Raw genomic sequence first — 20,901 nt, 5'->3', positions numbered from 1 at the left:
TCCTAAAAATTGGCTGAGTGTTGGAAGACTTGGATAAGTTCAATTAAATAAATGTCATGCTTTCCCTGAATGATTACTTAAATGACATCACAGAGCTAAATACCGTGTTTCCCCGATAATAAGACACTGTCTTATTATTTTTTTTTTGGACAGAAAAACACCAGAGGGCTTATTTTCAGGGGAGGGCTTATTTTAATGAACACTGACAGTAATTTTAATAAACAGGTAAATGTGAACAAAAAAATGTACCTTTATTCAATAAGCAAATCACCGGGGAAGAACAGGATGACGCGTTCACTGCTGCAGCTCTGATTGGATGCAGCTCGGAGCGTGGCGTGCGTTTCACCCAGGGCGGGGGGGAGGGGGAGACGGTGCATACAGAGGGTACCATAATGTAGCATGTAGCGCAGGGGATCACCTTCACTACAGTAGCAATCTCAATAGGGCTTATTTTCGGGGGAGGGCTTATTTTAGAGGAATCTTACACAGTAAGGGGAGGGCTTATTTTCGGGATAGGTCTTATTATTGGGGAAACACGGTAGAACATACTGAATTTAAAAAAAAACTACATCTTCAACTTCCTCTCCCTGCTACTTGTTGGTTCATGCAACTGCTCTAAAGTCCACCCTAAGTTCCCACTTTATTTCCATTTCTCTGCCCAATCCTGTCCCAGTAACCATATTCTGTAGTATTCCTGATCTAAGCTTCTGGCGCAGACCATTTTTAGTCTAGCTGTATACAGCTTTAAACCTTTTATGCAGTATGAAGGAGGGTTCAGAAGGTGCAGGGACAGGAAAAATATGGAACAGAAAAGACTAGCCTTAAGCCACCATCACCTCCAACTCAACCTATCTAAAGCTGAACTCATGTCTCACACAAAAATAGCTCCTGCTTCTGACTTCTCCTATTTCAGACCCTCAATCATCAACACATCTGAGACTACACACAAGAGACAAGCTTTGGAGGGCTCTACGGACACTACGCTGGTGCACAACTGTCAAACTGGCCAGTCTCTTGTGAGGTTCCCAATGTAGGAGAGCATAGGAGAAAATCACCAGGTAAGACTCAGTCGTGGCCCTGCTCCTAGGGTTTTCTTCCGATTTACCATCAGTTCTGTGTGCTTTCTTTGGAGGGCTGGGTCTGCTATCCCTGTGCCGCACCAGGTAACTTTATAGTCCACAGCTGGATTCCATGGTACTTGAGAACCAGGAAGTAGAGCAAATCAAAGAATTCATCCTATCCTGCTTAATAATGGGGTTAAATCCTCTACTGATGCAGTGGTAGGCATCACACTTGACACTCCGATGGTTACTGAAGCATTAAACACCTGGACTACTAGAATCATTTTCCTACATATTCTTTCACCTCCTCCAGTCCATCGAGTATCCCTCCACAAGATTTGTTTTCTAGGGACACCCCTTTGATCGTGTCACTCCCTTGCTTAAAAACCTTGAGTGGCTCCCTTTAAAGCCCATGTGATAAAGTCTACATTCCCTGGCATGGCATTCAAGGTCTGCCCCAAGCTTCCTTTCCTATTCATAAGGGCAGCACTTGGGAGTCAAAGGTAATGCTCTGTGTGGCTCCAAATGGCAGAATTGGGCCAAATATGAAGTTATAAGGAGGTATATTTTGGCTTGATGTATACAGCCACATTTTCTCAAAACTGAAGTTCTCTAATTGATTAAATGGGCTTTCATGTCAAACAGTAAGTTCTCCATAAAAGCAATTTTTCAAACAGAGGCTGATCACCTGCTTAAAATACTGAAAATGATCCCTACATGGGATGCAAAGTAAGATTAGATGACTTCAGAGATCTCCTAGCTCTCCAAAATTCTGTAACTTTCTAACCTTATTCTTCCACTGCACTCCAAGGAAAATAATTCTTACAGATTTCTATCTAAAGAAATCAGATCAGGTGGCTAGGTGGCGCAGTGAGTAAGAGCACTGGCCCTGGAGTCAGGAGGACCTGGGATCGGTTCCGGCCTCAGATATTAACACCCACACAAAAAAAAACTGGCCATGTAACCTTGAGCAAGTTACTTAACTCCAACTGCTTAAAAAAAAAATCAGATGGTGATGTCATCTTGAAAAACACATGAATAAATTATTGTAGTCAATTCTAGATTAACTGCACAAATAGTAGGAAAAAAGTAAATTGGAGGTTGATTAAAAAACAGTCAAGTGGCTATGAAATATAATTTTATCTACATACAGATGTGTATATGTGTATTTTATATGCACACACATATATGTTCAAATGTGACTCACATTTTGGCAGTTCAACAAAATAATGAAGTCATCCACTCAGGAGACCTGATTCAAGGGAGCTCAAACACTCCCTCATCTTGCCTGTTACTCTATTCTTACATGCTTCCCAAATGAAGAGCATTACCTCTTAGGGAGATGTGATACAACCACCCTCAACTAAAATGTCTCTGAGCTGTTTTCTTCCTGAGCTTATAAAATAATGTGGGGCTCCTACAAGTCCTGGAATCAGAGGTATTTGAGGCTTTCGCGAAGAAGGGGAAAAAAAAATTTTACAACCCATACAGCATAACTGAAAGGTAAATAGAAGTGATAACATCAAATTTTATTGAGTTTAAATTACTTACACAAAGGAAAAAATAATCATGTACACCACTAAGAAGAGCAGAATTTTGTTCAAATAAGGGAGAGTATAATACAAATAATCTATCAAGGACAATCAAGAGCTAACTATGAGTAAAAAAATTTCTCAGGTGAATTCTAGTTCTCAGAAAGTGGTCCAAAGCATCCCCTGAAGGACTCGGGATCCAGGATGTCAAAATTATTTTCATAATAATACTAAGATGTTTTGATTTATAATAGTGTGAATATCAAAAGATATAACTCACATAAACAAAAGCTCTTTCAGAGGTCATCCATAATTTTTAAGATTATAAGGAAGTCCTGAGACCAAAAAGTCTAAGAATCACTGCTCTATGAAACTCCTCCACCTCGGTCAAACTGCAAATAGTATATAACTAATTTCTTCAGATTATACATGAGTAGAATGCACCCTCTGGTGGACTAATAAGTTAATAAAATACAAAAAGAATTTCTGTTGTATTACAGAAATTCATTTTAAAGTCTTATAAAATCATGTCTAAACTATTGATATTTTTACATCACATTCTAGAAATGAATTTAAGTGAAACTATATCCAGCCAGCCTTACAATCAAACATGAATCAGATATAGTTGATATTCTTACTACCCAAAGAATGCTAATTATTCAAAATAATCTTAAATTAAGCACTATTCCTTATCTATTCATTTCTTCAAATTAGAATTTCAACACTTCAAGGACTTAAGCTTTCATTTCTCCAATGATACCCTTCTTATGCCATAGAAATTTCTCTAATTCAATCCAATTTGTATTAATTCAACAAATATTAAGGACCCACTATATATGGGTGCTTGGAAAATATAGTGGGCAAAAGGTCTCTTCCTATATATAGCTTATATTCTAATCAAATAGAATGCTGTGTCTTCTTCCACCCTCCAAAAAATTAAACCTCTGGTGAAAAGCCTCTCTCAACTCAACTGGTTCTCCATTCTTAGAGACAGGCCTTAGCTTCAAAAGTTTTCCAGCTTTGCAGGTCCTTCCAGAGACTTCAGGAATCCTGGATCAACACCTGACCCCAAAATCAAGATATTAAATCTGACATATCAAAATCTAGACAACTATCATACTTTCATTTTCAAATATCAGACCCAAACCTCCCTTCACTAATCCACTAAAATACTCTAATAGTCACAGGAACATCTGAGACTGGTGAGGTCCAGAAGTCTGAAAAGTTCGTTTGGAGGTATATCCAGCAGCTGCTGTGGGTTCTTAAAAGTGTGCCACTGTGTGTGTGTGTGAAGGGGGGGGGGGGGGGGGGGTGGAGCCAAGATGACAGCGTAGAAGCAGGAAACTCCATGAGCTCCCCCTATAAGCACCTCAAATACCTATAAAATATGACTCTAAACAAACTTTAGAGCTACAGAACCCACAAAATGAAAGAGAGAAACAAATCTCCAGCTGAAGGCAGGCCAGCAGGAAGGGTGCATCACAGCATGCTGAGAGCAGAGCCCAGCCCATCATGAGCCCATGGTTTTAGCCTCAGGGCAGCCCAACCAGCATCAGCTGGAGGGACTTTGGGAGAGTGGATCTTCAACAGCTGTGGTGGTTTCCAGAATTATCAACCCATAAATGCCAAAGGCAAAATGAAAGGTCAGTGTGGACTTTGCAGAGGAATAGAGGGACAGAGAATGTGGTCCAGCCCCTGCCCCCAGGGCAAGAAGACAAGAAGTGGGACTGAGGTGCTGCAGCCTTGCAGCCACCGCCAAGTGGCTACTTCAGAGCTCCTGGCCTGCAGATCGCAGGGAGACAAAGAGACCAGTCTGAGGGGTAATCACTCTTGCTTTAACCTGCTTGGATCTGGATCACTGTCTAGGGTGGAGGTCCTGGGATGCGTGCCCAGGTGCCAGAGCTTGTGGAGGCTTCAGGGAGGGCTCCCAACTAATAGCTCCAGCAACTGAGAAAACTCAAGTGATTTGGGACAAAGTTCTCCTCGCTGGAAGCAGAGTTCTACTGTGGCAAAAAGCTCAAAAGTCAAATTATTGAGTAACATGAGCAAGCAAAGGAAGCAAAGAAAGCACAGCAGGCAAACCTTAGATTCCTTTTTTGGGGACAAAAATGATGAAAGCATGGAATGGGAGAAAGACAATGAAGTCAGAACTCCGGTACCAAAAGCTTCTAAGAAAAATATGAACTGCTTATAGGCCATAGAGGAGCTCAAGAAGGATTTTGAAAATCAAGTAAGTAGAGGAAAAATTGGGAAGAGAAATGAGAACAATGCAAGAAAATCAGGAAAAGAGAGTCAACAACCTGACTGAAGAAAATAACACCTTAAAAAATAAACTAACTCAAATGGCAAAAGAGGCTCAAAAAGCCAATGAGGAAAAGAATGCCTTAAAAAACCAAATTTGCCAGATGGAAAAAGAATTTCAAAAGCTCACTGAAGAGAATCATTCCTTCAGAATTAGATTAGAGCAAATGGAAGTTAATGACTTTGAGAAATCAAGATACTATTAAAACAGATCCAAACAAATGAAAAAATAAAAGGCTATGTGAGATATCTCATTGGAAAAACCACTGACCTGGAAATAGATCCAGGAGAGATAATTTAAAAATTATTGGACTACCTGAAAGCCATGATCAAAAAAAGAACATAGAAATCATCCTTCAAGAAATTCTCAAGGAAAATTGCCCTGATATTTTAGAACTCAGGTCCTCTTGACTCCAGTCACCTACCCGCCCCAAGGATGATGTCTTGATTGTTGTCTGGAATTGGATTTAAGTAAGGCAGAGTTGCACAAAGTTATCCACCTCACTTTCTCCTCCAGAGACATAGGTCTTCCACTTCATCCTGGGCCATTGCCAGTCGTCCAAACTTCTGTCTAGCCACTGGACTAGAAATGCTATGCCATAAAGTTGATTTGGCTGTATTCTATGTATCCTTTTACCTAATGATAGCATACCATTGCTAGCAATATACCCAAAGAGGTCCTAAGCAGAGGAAAAGGTTCCATCTATATAAAAAAATTTACAGCAGCAGCGATAAAGAGACAGAAAGTTGGACACCTATTCATTGGGAAATTGCTAACAAAGTATGGTGTATAAATATTGCTGTTCTTTGATGCACATGTAATGCAATATTATTAAATGTTAAGAAATGATAGATATGAGGAATTCCAAGAAACTCTGGAATTACTTTCATGAACTGTTGATGATATGAAATACACAGAACCAGAACAATTTACATGATGATCACAATAATGAAAAGAAAAACAACACTAAAATACCTCAGAATAGTGATTAATAAAGTGACCAATGAAGGAACACAGGGGGCATCCTACTGAAGCAAGCTTCTAATTTTTCAAAACATAAGTGCTAGAACATAGGTGCAGAAGGAGATATATGTTTTCAGACACAGACTATGTCTTTGTTTTGCTTAACCATATTTATTCGTTACAATGTAAGGTAGTATGTGGGGATGGGAAGAAGAAATAATTAGGAAATAAAGATTTTTTTAATATTAATGAAATACACTTAAACAAAAATCACTTAAATTTACTGTAACTCAGTTTTCTCATTTGCAAACTTAAAAAGTTTAACTGCATTTCATTTATAGTCCCTTCCAACTATAAAATTATGAAAATCTATTAATCCATTATAATTAAAACTCTGACCACAGTACTGGTCAGAGCAGTGTTTCTTGCTTTTTATTTTACATCTAAAAGTTCAGTAGCATAACCCAGAGGATGTAACATTCTTCCAATGGATTATTAACTAAATGTCCCTAATTTCCTATCTACAATCATTGAGTTTGAAATGTCTAAAAGTCAGGGGTAATACCTAACTATAGCCACTAAGTAGCGCACTTTTCCAAACTTAAGGGAAAAAGTTGTACCCAAAGAAAAATCATTCACCTTGTGATTCCTACTTGATATTACTAACTTGAAGTTCAACTACCTTAGACAGTTTGGATTAAATTGGAAAGACTTTTTTCAAAAAATAGAGTGGGGCAGAGAAGTTTTATTATACACCAATTTACTGAAAATACACACTGTGCTATATAGTGCTTACAAATTTTTTTACATCATACAAACATATAATTGTATTTTTTTTTACATTTTACAAACTTACAGCGCATGCTGATGCTGCAATGCCCATCTTAAAAATAGTGTTTCTGTTCCTTAAGGGATCTAGGAAAAAAGAATCAAAACACTTTAAGCTACAATTCTTGTCTATTTAAAAATCACTGTTTTCGTTTATCATTAGTTGTGATTTTCAAAGTCCTGCTTCCTTCTGCTTGTGTCCTCTATAGTTTCTCAATCAAAGAATGGAATTCCCTATTAGTGCCCCAAAAGTAACTTTAAATATATTCACCACTTTTTAAGGACCTATTTCTTCCAAGGTATTTACTTGGACAGTAAAGTAGAGAATATAAGTTAAAATGAGGACACACATCATGATGCACCAAAACTTATATTTCATGCCAACTGAATTCCAGAGAAGCTTACTTAAGTGATGATTATTACCAACCTTCCCAAATTCAGGGTTCAGAATGTATAGGAAGACACCTAATTTACAGGGCTGCTTATAGCTATTAACATAATTCAATTCAAATAAACATGTATTAACTGCCTGCTATGTGGTAGGCATTGTATCAGGCATCAGATAATTGATATGGTATACTTAATACACAAAATAAGCAGTTCTATACAATCAACAACTTAGGTCATTCAATTATTATTACAGTAAATTAAAAATAAATAGTCTTAATTGGCACTCAAACATATATTTGGAATTACTGCTGATTTTAAGAAGAACTTTGAACCTCGGGTGAAAATATAGATTTAAACAGTTTTATTCTATTAATATGATTTTTAATCAATCAATGGTCATTTATTAAGAGCTTTATACGTGTACTATTATGTGCTAACTGCTAGGCATGCAATGAAAGTCAAAAACATAAAAACAGCCCCTGCCCACAAGGAGATTACATACTCATGGGGAAGACAACAAATAAACAAATTTATTGTTCAGTTTTTTCAGTCATGTCCAACTCTCCATGACCCCATTTGGGGTCTTCTTGGCAAAGATACAGGGGTGGTTTGCCATTTCCCTCTCCAGCTGAATTTTACAGATGAAGAAAACGAGGCAAATAGGATTATAGCCTTGCCCAGGGTCACATAGTTAGTATGTGTCTGAGACAAGATTTGAACTCAGGAAGAAGAGTCTTCCTGACTTCAGGCTCAGCACACCATCCACTGTGCCACCTAACTGCCTATATAAATAACTGGTTGTACAAAAGATACATCTACAGCAGAAGGAGGGAAACCTTGGAAAGACATACTCAAGTGACTACAGAACCAGTACAGTCTCCTGAAGAAACAGGAGACTCACCATAGCTGAACCTTAAAAGAAGCCAGGATGTTAGAGGCAGAAGTGAGGAGGAAGGGCACTGAAGACACAGGGGACAGCCAGTGCCAAGGCACCCAGATGGAAGATGGAGTGCTATGTTCTAGATCTATCAATCATGTTATATATTATATATATATATATATATTTATATATATTTAATCGTTGTTATGTTGGGGCCACACAAGGCATGGAATGGAAGAAAGGAGAAGACTGGAAAAGCTGGAATTAAAGCATGGTGTGGGGAGATTGCTACAAAATTGAAGCCAGTGATACTTCCAAAAAAGGATGGAAAACTGTTTTCTGTCAATGTTTCCTAAGCCAAATGATATTACAAATGCTAAAACAGATAAAATCTCCACCTCACACTACCACAAATTCTATGGCAGAGTTTTCTAAACTGGGGTATACATAGACTCCCAGATTACCAAGGGTCTGGGAATACTTGTTGAAATAAAATAATGATAATAAATGGGCAGCTAGGTGGTACAGTGGATAAAGTGGCGAACCTAGAGTAAAGATTCATTTTCCTGAGGTCAAATCTGCCTTACTTACTACCAGTGTGATCCTGCACAAGTCTGTTGGTCTCAGTTTTCTCATTTATAAAATGAGCTGGAGAAGGAAATAGCAACCCCCAGAATGTTTGCCAAGAAAACCCCAAATGGGGTCACAGAAAAGTCTGACAGGATTGAAACGACTGAACAAAAACACTGCTCCACCCTCCAGCCCTCTAATTATGGAGGACAGATAATTGAGGACACTGAAAAAATGTTAATTGTCAAAGCTGCATCAATCTCCATGAAGTTGAGATTCCAGTAATGGGCTTCCTTGGGGAGGACATGATGCTGTATAGTTAAAAACAAGCAGAGCACCAAGGTCTCACAAATTCTTGGAGAAAAGAAAAAATTATCTTTTCTGATAAACTCGCCTAGCCATAGCTCAGCTCAGAAAAGACTAACTATGAACTTCAACATTAGCGATTCATAAATACCATTTACCATATCATCTTCTGAGGCTTGAATGATGGCATTTTGTCATTGGATGGAACACCCACTGTGATTAAAAAAATTTTTTTCCTGTTTTTTAGGAAAATATTTCCTTTTGCTGACCTAAAATTTTCCTCCCTATAACTGCTATCAACTGATCCTAACTCTTTGGTCCTTGGGAACAAATAGAATAATCTCCACAATAACTCAAATATCACCAGTAATGGTTAAACAAGGATATCTGCCAGTTTCTCAGCAACTTCAGATGTAATTCTTCCAGGCTAGGTGACCTAGAATTACTAATAGCAACTAGGCGTTTCCTTATCTTCTCATTAATTTCCCTTTTTAATAGTAACTGTTTTAGTTCATAGAGTTATAGAACTAAAAGTCAAGTCCAACACTCTCATCTTCCGGATGATTTAGACCAAAGGGAGCTCAGAGAGGTCAGTGACTGGCCCAAAGAAATAAGGCTGAAACTGTCAGGGGCAGGATTCTAACTCAACACCCTTTCTACTCTGCCACACTGACTCCCAAATGTCCATTTTGTCCACATTAGTCCATCCATTCCAATTTGAATATCATTCTCCTTGATGGAAAAAAACGAGCAAAATTTGTCATTTATTATCACCCTGTCTCCTACAGGGAGCGATGCTATCACCTTGTTCATGTTACTTTTGTTTATTTGTTTTGATGGGGGGGGGAAGAGGAGGAAAGCAGGGCAATCGGGGTTAAGTGACTTGCCCAAGGTCACACAACTAGTAAGTGTTGAGTGTCTGAGGTCAGATTTGAATTCAGGTCCTCCTGACTCCAGAGCCGGTGCTCTATTCACTGCAAAACCTAGCCACCTCTTTCATGTTTCTTATGTCCCAGCATATTCTGCCCACATCAGAAAGCAAGCCTTAAATAACAACAGAAAAAGGAACGAAATATACCTAGGTAAAACTTACAAGCACTTCAAAAAAGTCTAATAGTACATTCAGTGTTCCATAACTCTGTAAAAATGGGAGGGAAATGCCTTCTTAGATTTCTCATAACATTTACATTTTTGTAGTTGTGTATAACTGTTTTCCATTAGAATCTCCCCATACTTTTCTGTATTCGTCATATCCACTGTTTCTTACAATGTAGTGATATTCCATTACATTGGCACACCAGTTTGATTAGCCATTACCCAATCCATGTCTATCTACTTTGTTTATAAGTCTTTCCAACTGAAAAAAGTGCTGCAAAAAAACATGTGTGTAAGGCAGACTGGGGGAGGGGATAGTCAGAAGCAAACACTTTTGAAAAAGGACAGGGTCAAAAGAGAAAACAGAATAAATGCGGGGCAGGATGGAGGGAAATATAAGTAGTCTTTCACAATATGACTACTATACAAAAGATTTGCATAACTACACATGTATAACCTATATTGAATTACTTGTCTTCTCAATTGGGAAGGGGGGGTAAGGAGGGAAGAAGGGAGAGAATCTGGAATTCAAAGTTTTAAAAACAAATTTTTTAAAAATTGTTTTGACATGCAACTGGGAAATAAGATATACAGGCAATGGGGTATAGAAATCCATCTTGCTCTATAAGAAAGTAAGGGGGAAGAGGGGAAAATGGGGGTGGGGGATGGAAGACAGGGCAGACTGGGAGAAGGGGTAATCAATATACTTGCCATCTTCGGGTGGTGGGGGGAGAGAGATGGGGAGAAAATTTGGAGCTCAAAATCTTGTGGAAATGAATGTTGAAAAAATAACAATAAATAAATAAATTTTCGGGGGGAAAATGTGCATATGGGATTTTCTTGTTATCATTAACCTGCCTAGCCCTGGGATCTCCGAGTCAAAATGTATGGACATATTAATCATTTTCTTTGGATAATTCCAAACTGCTTTCCAGAATGGTTGGACCAATTCACAGCTCCATTCACACAATATTAGTATATCTAATGGTGGAATTCCTTACCACAACTTAACTTTACAAGTCCTTCCTCTTGTCCTTAAGATTTTCTGCAAATCTCACAATGAATGTAAGTCTTCCTGATACTTTTTTGTACCAGACGGTACCACTTTCATTTCTGTTTAATGACAATTGAACAATGGATTTTGTATTAGAGGACAGTCAGAAAAATTCTAGACTTAATGTTCTATAAAATATGAAGTTACGCAGATGATATCTAGGGCTCCTTCCAGTCCTAAATCTCATCTTCAGTTGTACATCCTGGATTCCATCATTTGTTCTTTTAAAAACAGAATTCAGCAATGAGTTCCCCGGTGTAGTCTCATTAAACACCATATATATTTATCCCCTCTCCTACTTTACCGGAGGTCTTCCAGATTTCATTCTTGAAATGAATGAAATTTTAAGACTATCCTGACTCAACTCAATTTCAGGCCACAAGATCAACTCCAATTTCAAAAAAACAAAGTGCCTATTGTGCACTGCCAACCTTATTTTTCTTTCTTTTACCTCCCACATCTAATTAGTTATAAGATCCTATAAAGGCTATCTCCAAATATCTCAAGCACCCATACCTTCCTTTCTATCCTCACTGCCATCATATTACGCAGGAAATATCATGGGAGTATAGACAAGATACTGGTTCTATCACTACTTATAAACATGACTGTGGGTAACTCTTCTAGGTCTCAACTTTATGATCTATTAAATGAAGGATAGGTCTAGTGATTTTTTAAGATTTCTTTAAATCCTAAAATTCTGAGACTTTTAAGGATTTCTTTTAAAAAATTATCTTGTCTATACTTTATCCCAGTCAATAACCATTTATTAGAAATCTACCATGTGCCAAGCACTGCGTTTAGCAAAAGCAAAGGGCTAGCTAAGGCCTATGAAGCTTCCACTTATATACTCTCAATTAAATAATTAAGTATAATGGTCTAGATAGAAAGCTGGCCAGGATAGAGTCCATCAAGAGTCAATCAAGTAATGTGTTTATTTTTTTAACAAAAGGAAAGGGGAAGAGAGAAAGAGAAGAAAAGGGAAGAGGGGAGAGAAGGGGAGAGTAAAGACAAGTCTAAACTGTACCTTCAATTGTGGGGAAGTCAGTCACCCTCTCAAAGTCCCTGGGCAACTCTGTAAGACTATTCTTGCAGATATGATGCTGTGAGGTTTTGACAGAAGTTCTTCACTGAAAGAACTTGACATGATCTGCTTTCTACCTAACTCTTCTGCCTCCCCAACCTCCCCCCTCCCAAAAAAAGCAATGCACTTAACAAAACTACATGTTTATAACTATATTCCAAATGGATTGAAATACCAAATGTCTGTAAGAGCTTATTCATCCCTTTTGTGTCTGTCTATTCCTCTCTATATTTGTATATAAAGTTTTTCTTTAACATAATGGTAATCTATATATATATATATATATATATATATATGTATAATATATATATTTTTTTCTTGTTGTCCCTAGAGTTTGCATTGATTCATAAAAATCCTTCAAAAATCTATATTCATCATATTTGAATTGAATATTTTGAATTGCATGACCCAGTGTCCCACTGAACAGAAAGACAACACAGATCTTCCCTCCTGTTAGACACTTGAGTTATTTCTATTTCTTTGCCATTATATTTGCCTAAAAATATATTTGAAGGCCTTTTTCTTTTTTCCTTTTATGAAAATGTTTAAGGCATATTCCCAGTAACTGGATTATGAATCAAAAGATGATTATTTTTTATTATCCTCCTTGTCTATATTGTCTTAGACTGCTCTCCAAAAAGATTTTCCATTTGCAATCCTTACTAGAAAATAGGCTAATCTGACTGAAAACTACTGATGAAATATCAAATTTCACAGGCTCCTTACCTCAAAGAGATAATGGTTTTCCAAACAGAGGAAGGAAAAAAAGGAGAGCAATGACAAGAATTGAGCAAAGCTTTTCATTTCAATCATATTAGAAAGAGGTATTAAAATATCCCAACTCATCTGTCTCATGATCCCACAGCTTCTTTGTTTATCTATAAGGAAGTTCAGGGAAAAAAGTTATGGAGCCACATAAATGTGTTTTGCACCACTCCCTAGTAGCATAGGAAGGAATTTCTTTTCTGTCAACACCCTAATATTAATTTTTTTAAACCAGTATAGAGGTCACAAATTTGAACACAATGAAGGTCAAAATAAGAAATAGCCTAAAAATTCATGGTAATGCCATGACTTCCCATTATAAATACTGCACAATAGGATTTCACATCTAGAAGTTGCCCACAAGTGGTTGAAGAGCAATTTTAAATGAAAGGGCATTCTGTAAGGTCCTAATGTCTCTGTTCCCTCCCATTCATTTTCCCACCAACATTTTTTCCATCTGTTATCCTGATTCCAAACACCAGACTAAAAAAATAAAAGGGTACCTATTAAAATTGTACTTTTACAATCCATTTAAAACAAGACACATTACTATTTTTTCATCCTAACCAACATGAAGTTCCAATTAGTGTACCTATAAAATGAATCAAGAAACGTCTTACACAGTATGGTCTAATAAATCTTGTTCACAGAACAGTTTTCAATTTGGGGAGATGGGTACTTTTATGTGTCTCTTATTTAGAATGGTGTAATTCATTTTAAAATGCATGACAGAAATGATGCCCTCCAGGGGCGGTCAGGTGGCTCAGCGAGTAAGAGCACCGGCTCCAGTGTCGGGATGACCTGGATCAAATCCGGGCTCAGATACTCAGCACCACACCCAGAAATAACTGGCCGTGTAACCTTGAGCAAGTTACTTAACCCCGATTGCTTTAAAAAAAAAAAGAAATGATGCCCTCTCTACCATAGCTCCCTACCTTCCTCATAACCTATACCCTCTCTCCCTCTGAGAAAGACTGTGAGCAAATTCTAAGAGTACTATGTGGCTAACAGTAATATTTTGGTAGATGTATCAAGTAAATTTGCCTATCAAAGTAGTAATAGCTCCATCTTAGCCAAAATTATTTTCAGAAAGCATCCAAATAGTTAAATTAAAAACTAAAATTATGAACTCACACTCAATCAGAAAAGGATCACCATTTATTAACTTTAGTCAATGTCTAGAAAATAATTGGGGGATGAAAGATATTATTACTAGTATTTAATCTGAGAGCTACATGCTCAGATTCAAATGAGACTTTTGTAACTTTTTTTTGCCTTATCTAATTGGGAGAAAAACTGTTAAAATATATATATATATATATATATATATATATATATATATATACACACACATACATACATATACATGTTAAATCTCACTATTTCCATTGAGTTGGAGGGTAATTAGAAGGGCAAAAAAAATACAGAATATTTGAAAAGAAATATAATTTTATTGCTTTGATATACAAACAGCAACTACAAATGGATTAACAAAGTTTTAGCAAATAGATAGTTACTTGCTTTAATAAAAACACATATATTAAGAAGTAAATGAATTTAAAGAGAAATGGGTGTTTCTAAAGTGCTTGAAAATAGTTTGCTCCCTTACACAGATTAAAGTCTCCCTTCCCAAACTATTTAGACCACTCAGTTGTTTAGCAAACCTTTTTTTTCTACAATGTCCAAAAATTGCAGTCAATAATCACTGAATATACTAAATTAATAAGATCTTATTAAGTTCTAAAAGTTTATACAAATAAGTACGATGGATTTTTAGCTTCAGATACAAGACCACAAATAAAAACTTATTATTTAGATTTGGCCAGTTTTGGAGGGTATTAGGTAAAGTGCCAACACATTGCTATGTTTGTGTTCCTACCAAAAGCAATTAACAAGCATGTCCAATCTAAGTGAAAATTGTTTTCTCCATCAGAAGAGGAGGTAAGAGGGATAAAACGCTACCTCTCTCTAACTATAGCTTAACAAGGCAGATAACATTCTCTAAGAGTATGGAAGAAAAGGCTAGAGAGAAAAGAGGCAAAAAGGCTATGAGGAAACAAAGAGGGATATAAGCCTGAGGTATAAAGGTCAAGAAAATGGAAAAGATAATTATGTGAAGAGAGAAGAAAAGAAAGAAGAAGGAAAGGTCTTTGGGATATATAACAGATACTACCTTCTTCTCAGAGAAGAAAGGCCTGAGCCATCTGAGCAGAAGTCTCATGGTAAGCTAAGGTGGAATTATAGATGCCACCAAGGGAGACAGCATTTGTTAAAAGCCCAAGGAAGAAGAGATAAGTGGTGGGACTAGGGGAATCTCCTCTGAGAGATATGAAAGTAGGCATACTTTGACCCAATATGAACAGTCTGTAGGTGGGCTGTCTTCCTAGGTTGTGCATTTGAGATGCAGCAGTGAGCCTCTTGAGACCTGTCAAACTTGATGATAATCATCCAGTGCTGGTGATCCACACTGCCAAAAGGAACCTAGAAAGAATCTCTTGGAAACAAGAGACAAAGGAGATCATAAAAGATAAGAGACAATTTCAACTACATAAAATTAAAAGGCTTTTGTATTAATAATATCAATAAAAATGGAACCAGAAGTGAAATTATTAAGTAGGAACAATATTTGTATCAAATATCCCCAATAAAAGTCTGATAACCAAAATATATAGGAAATTGATACAAATGTATAAAGCTAGAAGACGTTCCCCAACAGATAAGTATTCAAGGGAGATAAGCAGTTTTCAAAGAAAAGCTCAAATGATAAATGATCATTTGAAAACATGCTGGAAAGCCAAAAAGAAATGCAAATTAAAACAATCCAGACTTCATCTCATACCATGCAAATTGGCAAATACAACAAAAAATACAGAATATTAGTTTGGGAAGGCTCTAAGAAGAGAGACACAATAGTACATTGTTGGCAGAACAGTGAAGTGATCAACCTCTTCTGGAACTTAGAATTATGAAAGAAAAATGATCAAACCATACCTCTGACTCTTCAATCCCACTACTGACAAAGTACCCCAAGGATGTCAAATAAATTTACAGAAGTTCAACACTGGTAGGTAGCAAAGAAATGGGAAACAAAGAGGAGCTCATTAACTGGAGAAGGCCAAAAAATCTATGATATACAAATATAATGGCATGTTATTATGCAGAAAGGAAGCGGGAAAAAAGGAAGGATTTAAGGAAATATGGGGAGATCTATATGAAGTGATGCAGAACAAACTAGTCAGAAACAAAGAGAGTGATATATACAATGACTCCAACAATGTAAACGATGTAAATGAAAGGATCACTAACAAGAAGTTAAACTGGGGAGTAAATGAAAAAACAAGTCCAGGTGATCAGATAATGAAAGGATTTTACCCCTCATGGCAGAGAACTAGAGAACTACAACACAGTTGCATATACTGTCAAATGCGTTCTTTGTAATGGATGTTTTTTCTTAATTGTTTTGCTGCCTGGCACAAACAGTAGGTGCTTAATAAAAGTTTTTTTTTTTTTTCCCTTCCTTTCTTCCTTTCTTTTTCACAAGGGACACTGAATCCAGGAGATGGGGAAATGTCTGAAGTGATGGTGACAAAAATTTAAAAGTCAATGTTTTGTTGTTCCTAAAGAATTTCTAGAGTTATGAAGTCCTGGACTGAAGACAAAAGGATGTAAGGGCAGAAGTGGCACTATCGTTACTGCCTGTTTAAGGTGAGAACCTTACCTGAGAAAATAAGATAAAGGAAATTAAGTACTAGCCGGCTAAATAATTACCTTCTTCCTAGCATTAGAGAATGGGATTTAAGCTTCCTGGACCACCACAGCACAAAATACAGGAATAATGGATTCTTTGGCCACAGGATTACATGCCTTTGTTATTTATATTGTTAATTAATTATGCTGTTTTTATAATTTTGAAGTTATTTCTTGCATCACTGGTAAGAAATAAATTTAAAATTGATCATAATAAATAATTATACTGGGAGAAGGGAAAACAGGAGGAAAGCAGGAAAACAGGGAGAGACTTGAGTTCTAATCTCTTTGCTAAAATTGTATTTTAAAGTGTTTTCATCAATATTCATTAGTCTACAATCCTATTTCTCAGCTTTTTTTATTGTAATTTAAGGTACCAGAACCATATAGCCTCATAAAAGGAGTTATTGGGAAGCAGTTTTCTCTGTTTTTGAGCATAATTTTTGTAGTGACAGTAAAAAGTATTCTTTAACACACTTGTCAGATTTCACTTGTAAATCCATCAGGATAAGAGTTTCTTTCTTTGTAGTTAATTTATGTTTTACTTAACTAATTTTTCTGAGATTGGACAGTTTAAAATCCCCAGTTCTCTTTCTTTAGGTGTTTTTTTTTCCTTTTTATATTTAACCATCCATTTCCTTTGAATTATCAGTTTTGTTGTCATATAATTCATTGCATATATTACAGTTTCTAAAAATTCTCTCTTTTCCATTCACTATACATTGCTTTTTTCATTTTATTTTGGTAATTTGATTTTCTCCTTTTTTTTTTAAACTCAAGGTAGTGATTTATTCCTTTTGCCAGTCTTTCCCAAAAAAACAAACAAAAAACCTATTTGCTTTGTTTTTTCAATAGTCTTTATTAATTATATAGTCTTATGATTTTTATCTAGTTCCTTCATTTACAAGATTCCTTTTTTTTGTATTTGTTTGGGAGTTCTGATTTGTTGATTTTCTGGGAATTTTTATCAAATGTTTCTTTTTGTAATTTTGTCAATATGTTTTCAGATAGAGAAATTTTGACCTGAAGTATGTTTTAGTTGCATCCCACATATTTTGGTACATATTTTACTATCCTCATTCTGTTTAACACAATGATTTACTGTTTGTATGATTTGTCTTTTGATCCAGCTATTACTCAGGATAGCATTACTTTCGTCTGTTATCTTTTGTTCACATTTACTTTGTTGATTACCTTTTTTTTGCAATATGGTTTAAAAAGGATCAATTTATTGTTTCTGGCTTTTCACATTTTTATGCCCTCTCAAATCATGGCTTTTTACAAAGCTATGTTCTTTAATATACCTGAGAGCAAATTCTTCAATGTTCTCATTCAGAAATTGCTGTCTTTTTAAACAACTTTTTCAAAAAGTCTATTGGGGGTAGCTAGGTGGCAGTGAATAGAGCACCGGCCCTGGAGTCAGGAGAACCTGGGTTCGGATCCTGCCTCAGACACTTAACACAAAAAAATAGCCCTGTGACCTTGGGCTAGTCACTTAACCCTAATTGCCCTCCAAAAAGCAAAAAACAAAAACAAACAAAAACCTCTATTGAACTATACATTTTCCTTCTTATCTTTCAATTGTGTTTATCCAGATCTGATGGAGAAATACTAAAGTCTCCTGTGATTACTGTGTCTGTATAAAAGTGTTTTGGGGGTTTGGTTCGGTTTTTTATTTTGTTTTGCTTTGTTTTTGATGGTTTTTTTTTTCAATTCAGCATGTTTTTCCTTTTGGTTAATGCACATTTAATAATGATATTGTCTAACTGTAATGCCTTTAAGTATCAATTTTAGTATTGCCTTATCTCAAATCATGATTACAACTCCTTTGGAATTTTCTGAAGCATGATATTCTTCTGAGATGATATTTGTATAACTGTATCTTGTAAGGAATAAAGGGAAGCCCTTTAAGTCACTCACTTAATTTCTAAAGAATAACTTCCATAGTAAGAATAAGTTGGCATTTATATAGCAATTTAAGGTTTAAAAAAAGTATTTTACAAACTTCATTTCACTTGATCCTCACAGCACCCCTCTAAAATAGCTATGATAGCATTATGACTCTCATTTTACAGAGGGGGAAATAGAGTCAGACAAGTTAAGCCCATGGTCACACAGTTGTCAGAAGAGTAATTCAAATCCAGGTCTCTCCTGACTTCAATTCAGCATTCCTTCCCTTGCTATTGATACATTCATGTTAAGTTTTCTGGAACTGCAAATACTTTACATCAAACAATGAGGCATATGATTTTATTTACTACTCTTAATGAAGCTGCAAGTAGTCTTATTTCCTTAAGGTCTTATGTTTAGACTGTAAATCTGTGCCAACTAGCATAATTGCTATACATTATAAAATGCCATTTGTTATGAATGCAGTCAAACCAGAACACTAAAATCTAAACTACATGTTTAAACAAGTTACATTTATTTTTAATATTTTTTAAATCTCAAAAATATGTATTTAATTTAAAATTGTCACTGTCACACACTAGACCAGATTAAAAATTATAATTTGACTAAGAGTTCACTATTTTTGACAATTTCTGGGTGAATGTACTCTTGGATTCAGATTTCATTGTTTTAGGTCTTTTACAACACTGACAGGTTTTCCTCCTGAGAATTACCAAGTGGTAGGACAGTTCTGAAATAACACACATTTCAACATGGCTTCCTTCTACTCATTAAGAGTACTAATTTAAAAAAAAAAGCATAATAAAAGCAAAGAAATTGACCTTCCCTTGTGATAAATTTTCATGTTTATAATGAAGCAGAAAGATCACAGAATTAGAAAACCTCACTCCTAGTCATAGCTCTGACATTTATCTATATGATCTCAAACAAATCACAAACCCTCCAAGTTTCAATTTCCTCATCTGGAAACATTTTTTAAAAGTAAAAACAGTAATACCCTCCCTGTATACCTTATAAAATTGTTGTTAAGGACCAAATCATGTATACGAAAGCCTTTGGAAAATTGCAAAGTCCTATACAAAAATACATCATTGTTACAATGAGGTCAAAGCATGGTGCAGTAGAAAGAAAACTGGGCTTGGGGTCAGAAGACGTTGGTACCTTAAAGTCTCATCATGACCAATGGGGGGGGGGGGAGGAGAATCATACAACTTTTCTAAATCTCCCCTTCCTTCATTTGTACTACCTACATCTTAGGGTTGTTGGGAATAAAAATATAAGTGAAACATTATATAAATCTGAATCATTGTTGCTGTCGATATTATGAGGTCCCAGATTCAGAGCACACACTATATGCCTGGAAAGTTGAAGGAGACCATGTGTTTTCAATTACAGGATAACAAGTCTCAGGGCCTTTCCAGATCTGACATTCCATGATTCTGTGATACAACAGTTGTAGTCAACTATTGGAACCACTACCACATGGAATGTGACCTCGTCCAGCTTGTCCCCATAGGGCAGAAGTAAGAAGCCATGGGTATTAGTTTAGAGCTTCCCAAAAGCAAAAAGAGCTGGTCCAGGAGGTACTGGGTTCCACCTTACTGGAGATCTTCAAAAGAAGAATGGAGAAACACTTTCTGGAGATTTTGTAAAGGGGGTGGATCAGAGGCCTCTGGAGTTCTCCTTTCCAACTCTGACATTGTGTATGATTCTATGATTCTTCTGTTTAACTAAATCATCATGCCATCCACAAAAAGTGACATTTTAAGCTTCTTTTACCAACACTAAGTCCTTTGACTTTACTCTATGTGCTTGCATATGGGAAAATATCTATGTATAAGACTTTGCTGAATAAAAATGGCAACTTCACTGAAATCCTGTTTTGAGTGAGAAAAAGTCTAAGTTTTCTCAATTATATAAAATATTGACTCTTCTGTTCAACTAATTGTTTCTATGTTAAGAAAAAGCCTTTCCTGGTTTTCAGTGTTAATAGAAAATTAAATAATCTATATAAAGCACTTTACAAACTTAAAGTATATATTACATAAATAACAAATTAGAATGAGAGCTAGATTTAAGTCAAATATAGAAATACAAGCAGTTTACTAGAACTTTAAAGTGGAAAGAATCCCCAACTTGGGAATATCTGACATATAAAACCCAGTCTTTTATCTCTCCCTTGATGCTAAGGAATTCTTTTACTTCTCCTTTCTTTACCCCTCACTCCTCATTCTGGGAAAAGTTCAGCCAAAGGGCACTCCAGTACATAGGACAATTCCAGCAAGGGGGGGGGGGGAGACTAGGGTGTAGTTGTCAGATATTCCCACGTTGGGGGTTCTTTCCAATTTAAAGTTCTAGTAAACTGCTATTCTCTAGATAGGTATTCTTTCCACTTTAAGTACCCGGTAAAAAC

The 20,901-nt window shown here is 36.2% G+C and overlaps 1 protein-coding gene and 1 long non-coding RNA gene across 11 annotated transcripts in view; one reads left to right on the top strand and one right to left on the bottom strand.

The window, feature by feature from the left end:
• ARL15 (ARF like GTPase 15) overlaps nucleotides 1-20,901 on the bottom strand; it is a 513,713-nt gene that overhangs the window by 414,204 nt on the left and 78,608 nt on the right. For 3 of the 10 annotated variants that reach the window (XM_069095287.1, XM_069095285.1, XM_069095288.1), the window contains one exon: nucleotides 6,715-6,773. The exons of 6 other annotated variants lie outside the window; for them this stretch is intronic. In XM_069095287.1, coding sequence (XP_068951388.1) covers nucleotides 6,715-6,741 — 27 coding nt within the window. In that variant the 5' untranslated portion in view covers nucleotides 6,742-6,773. Of the gene's footprint in view, nucleotides 1-6,714; nucleotides 6,774-10,928; nucleotides 11,041-20,901 lie in introns of all 10 variants that reach the window. One more of the 10 variants, XM_069095286.1, reaches the window with a different exon arrangement.
• LOC138166828 (uncharacterized) lies at nucleotides 394-20,363 on the top strand. The gene is made up of 2 exons (XR_011169740.1): nucleotides 394-1,058; nucleotides 16,372-20,363. It is a non-coding gene; the product is annotated as an uncharacterized lncRNA (long non-coding RNA).

Source organism: Petaurus breviceps, unplaced genomic scaffold (genome assembly GCF_028583685.1).
Source record: "Petaurus breviceps papuanus isolate PSGF00001 unplaced genomic scaffold, PetGlider_PUasm1.0 226, whole genome shotgun sequence".
Lineage (NCBI taxonomy): Eukaryota > Metazoa > Chordata > Mammalia > Diprotodontia > Petauridae > Petaurus > Petaurus breviceps.
This window is presented reverse-complemented; position numbering and strand designations above follow the sequence as displayed.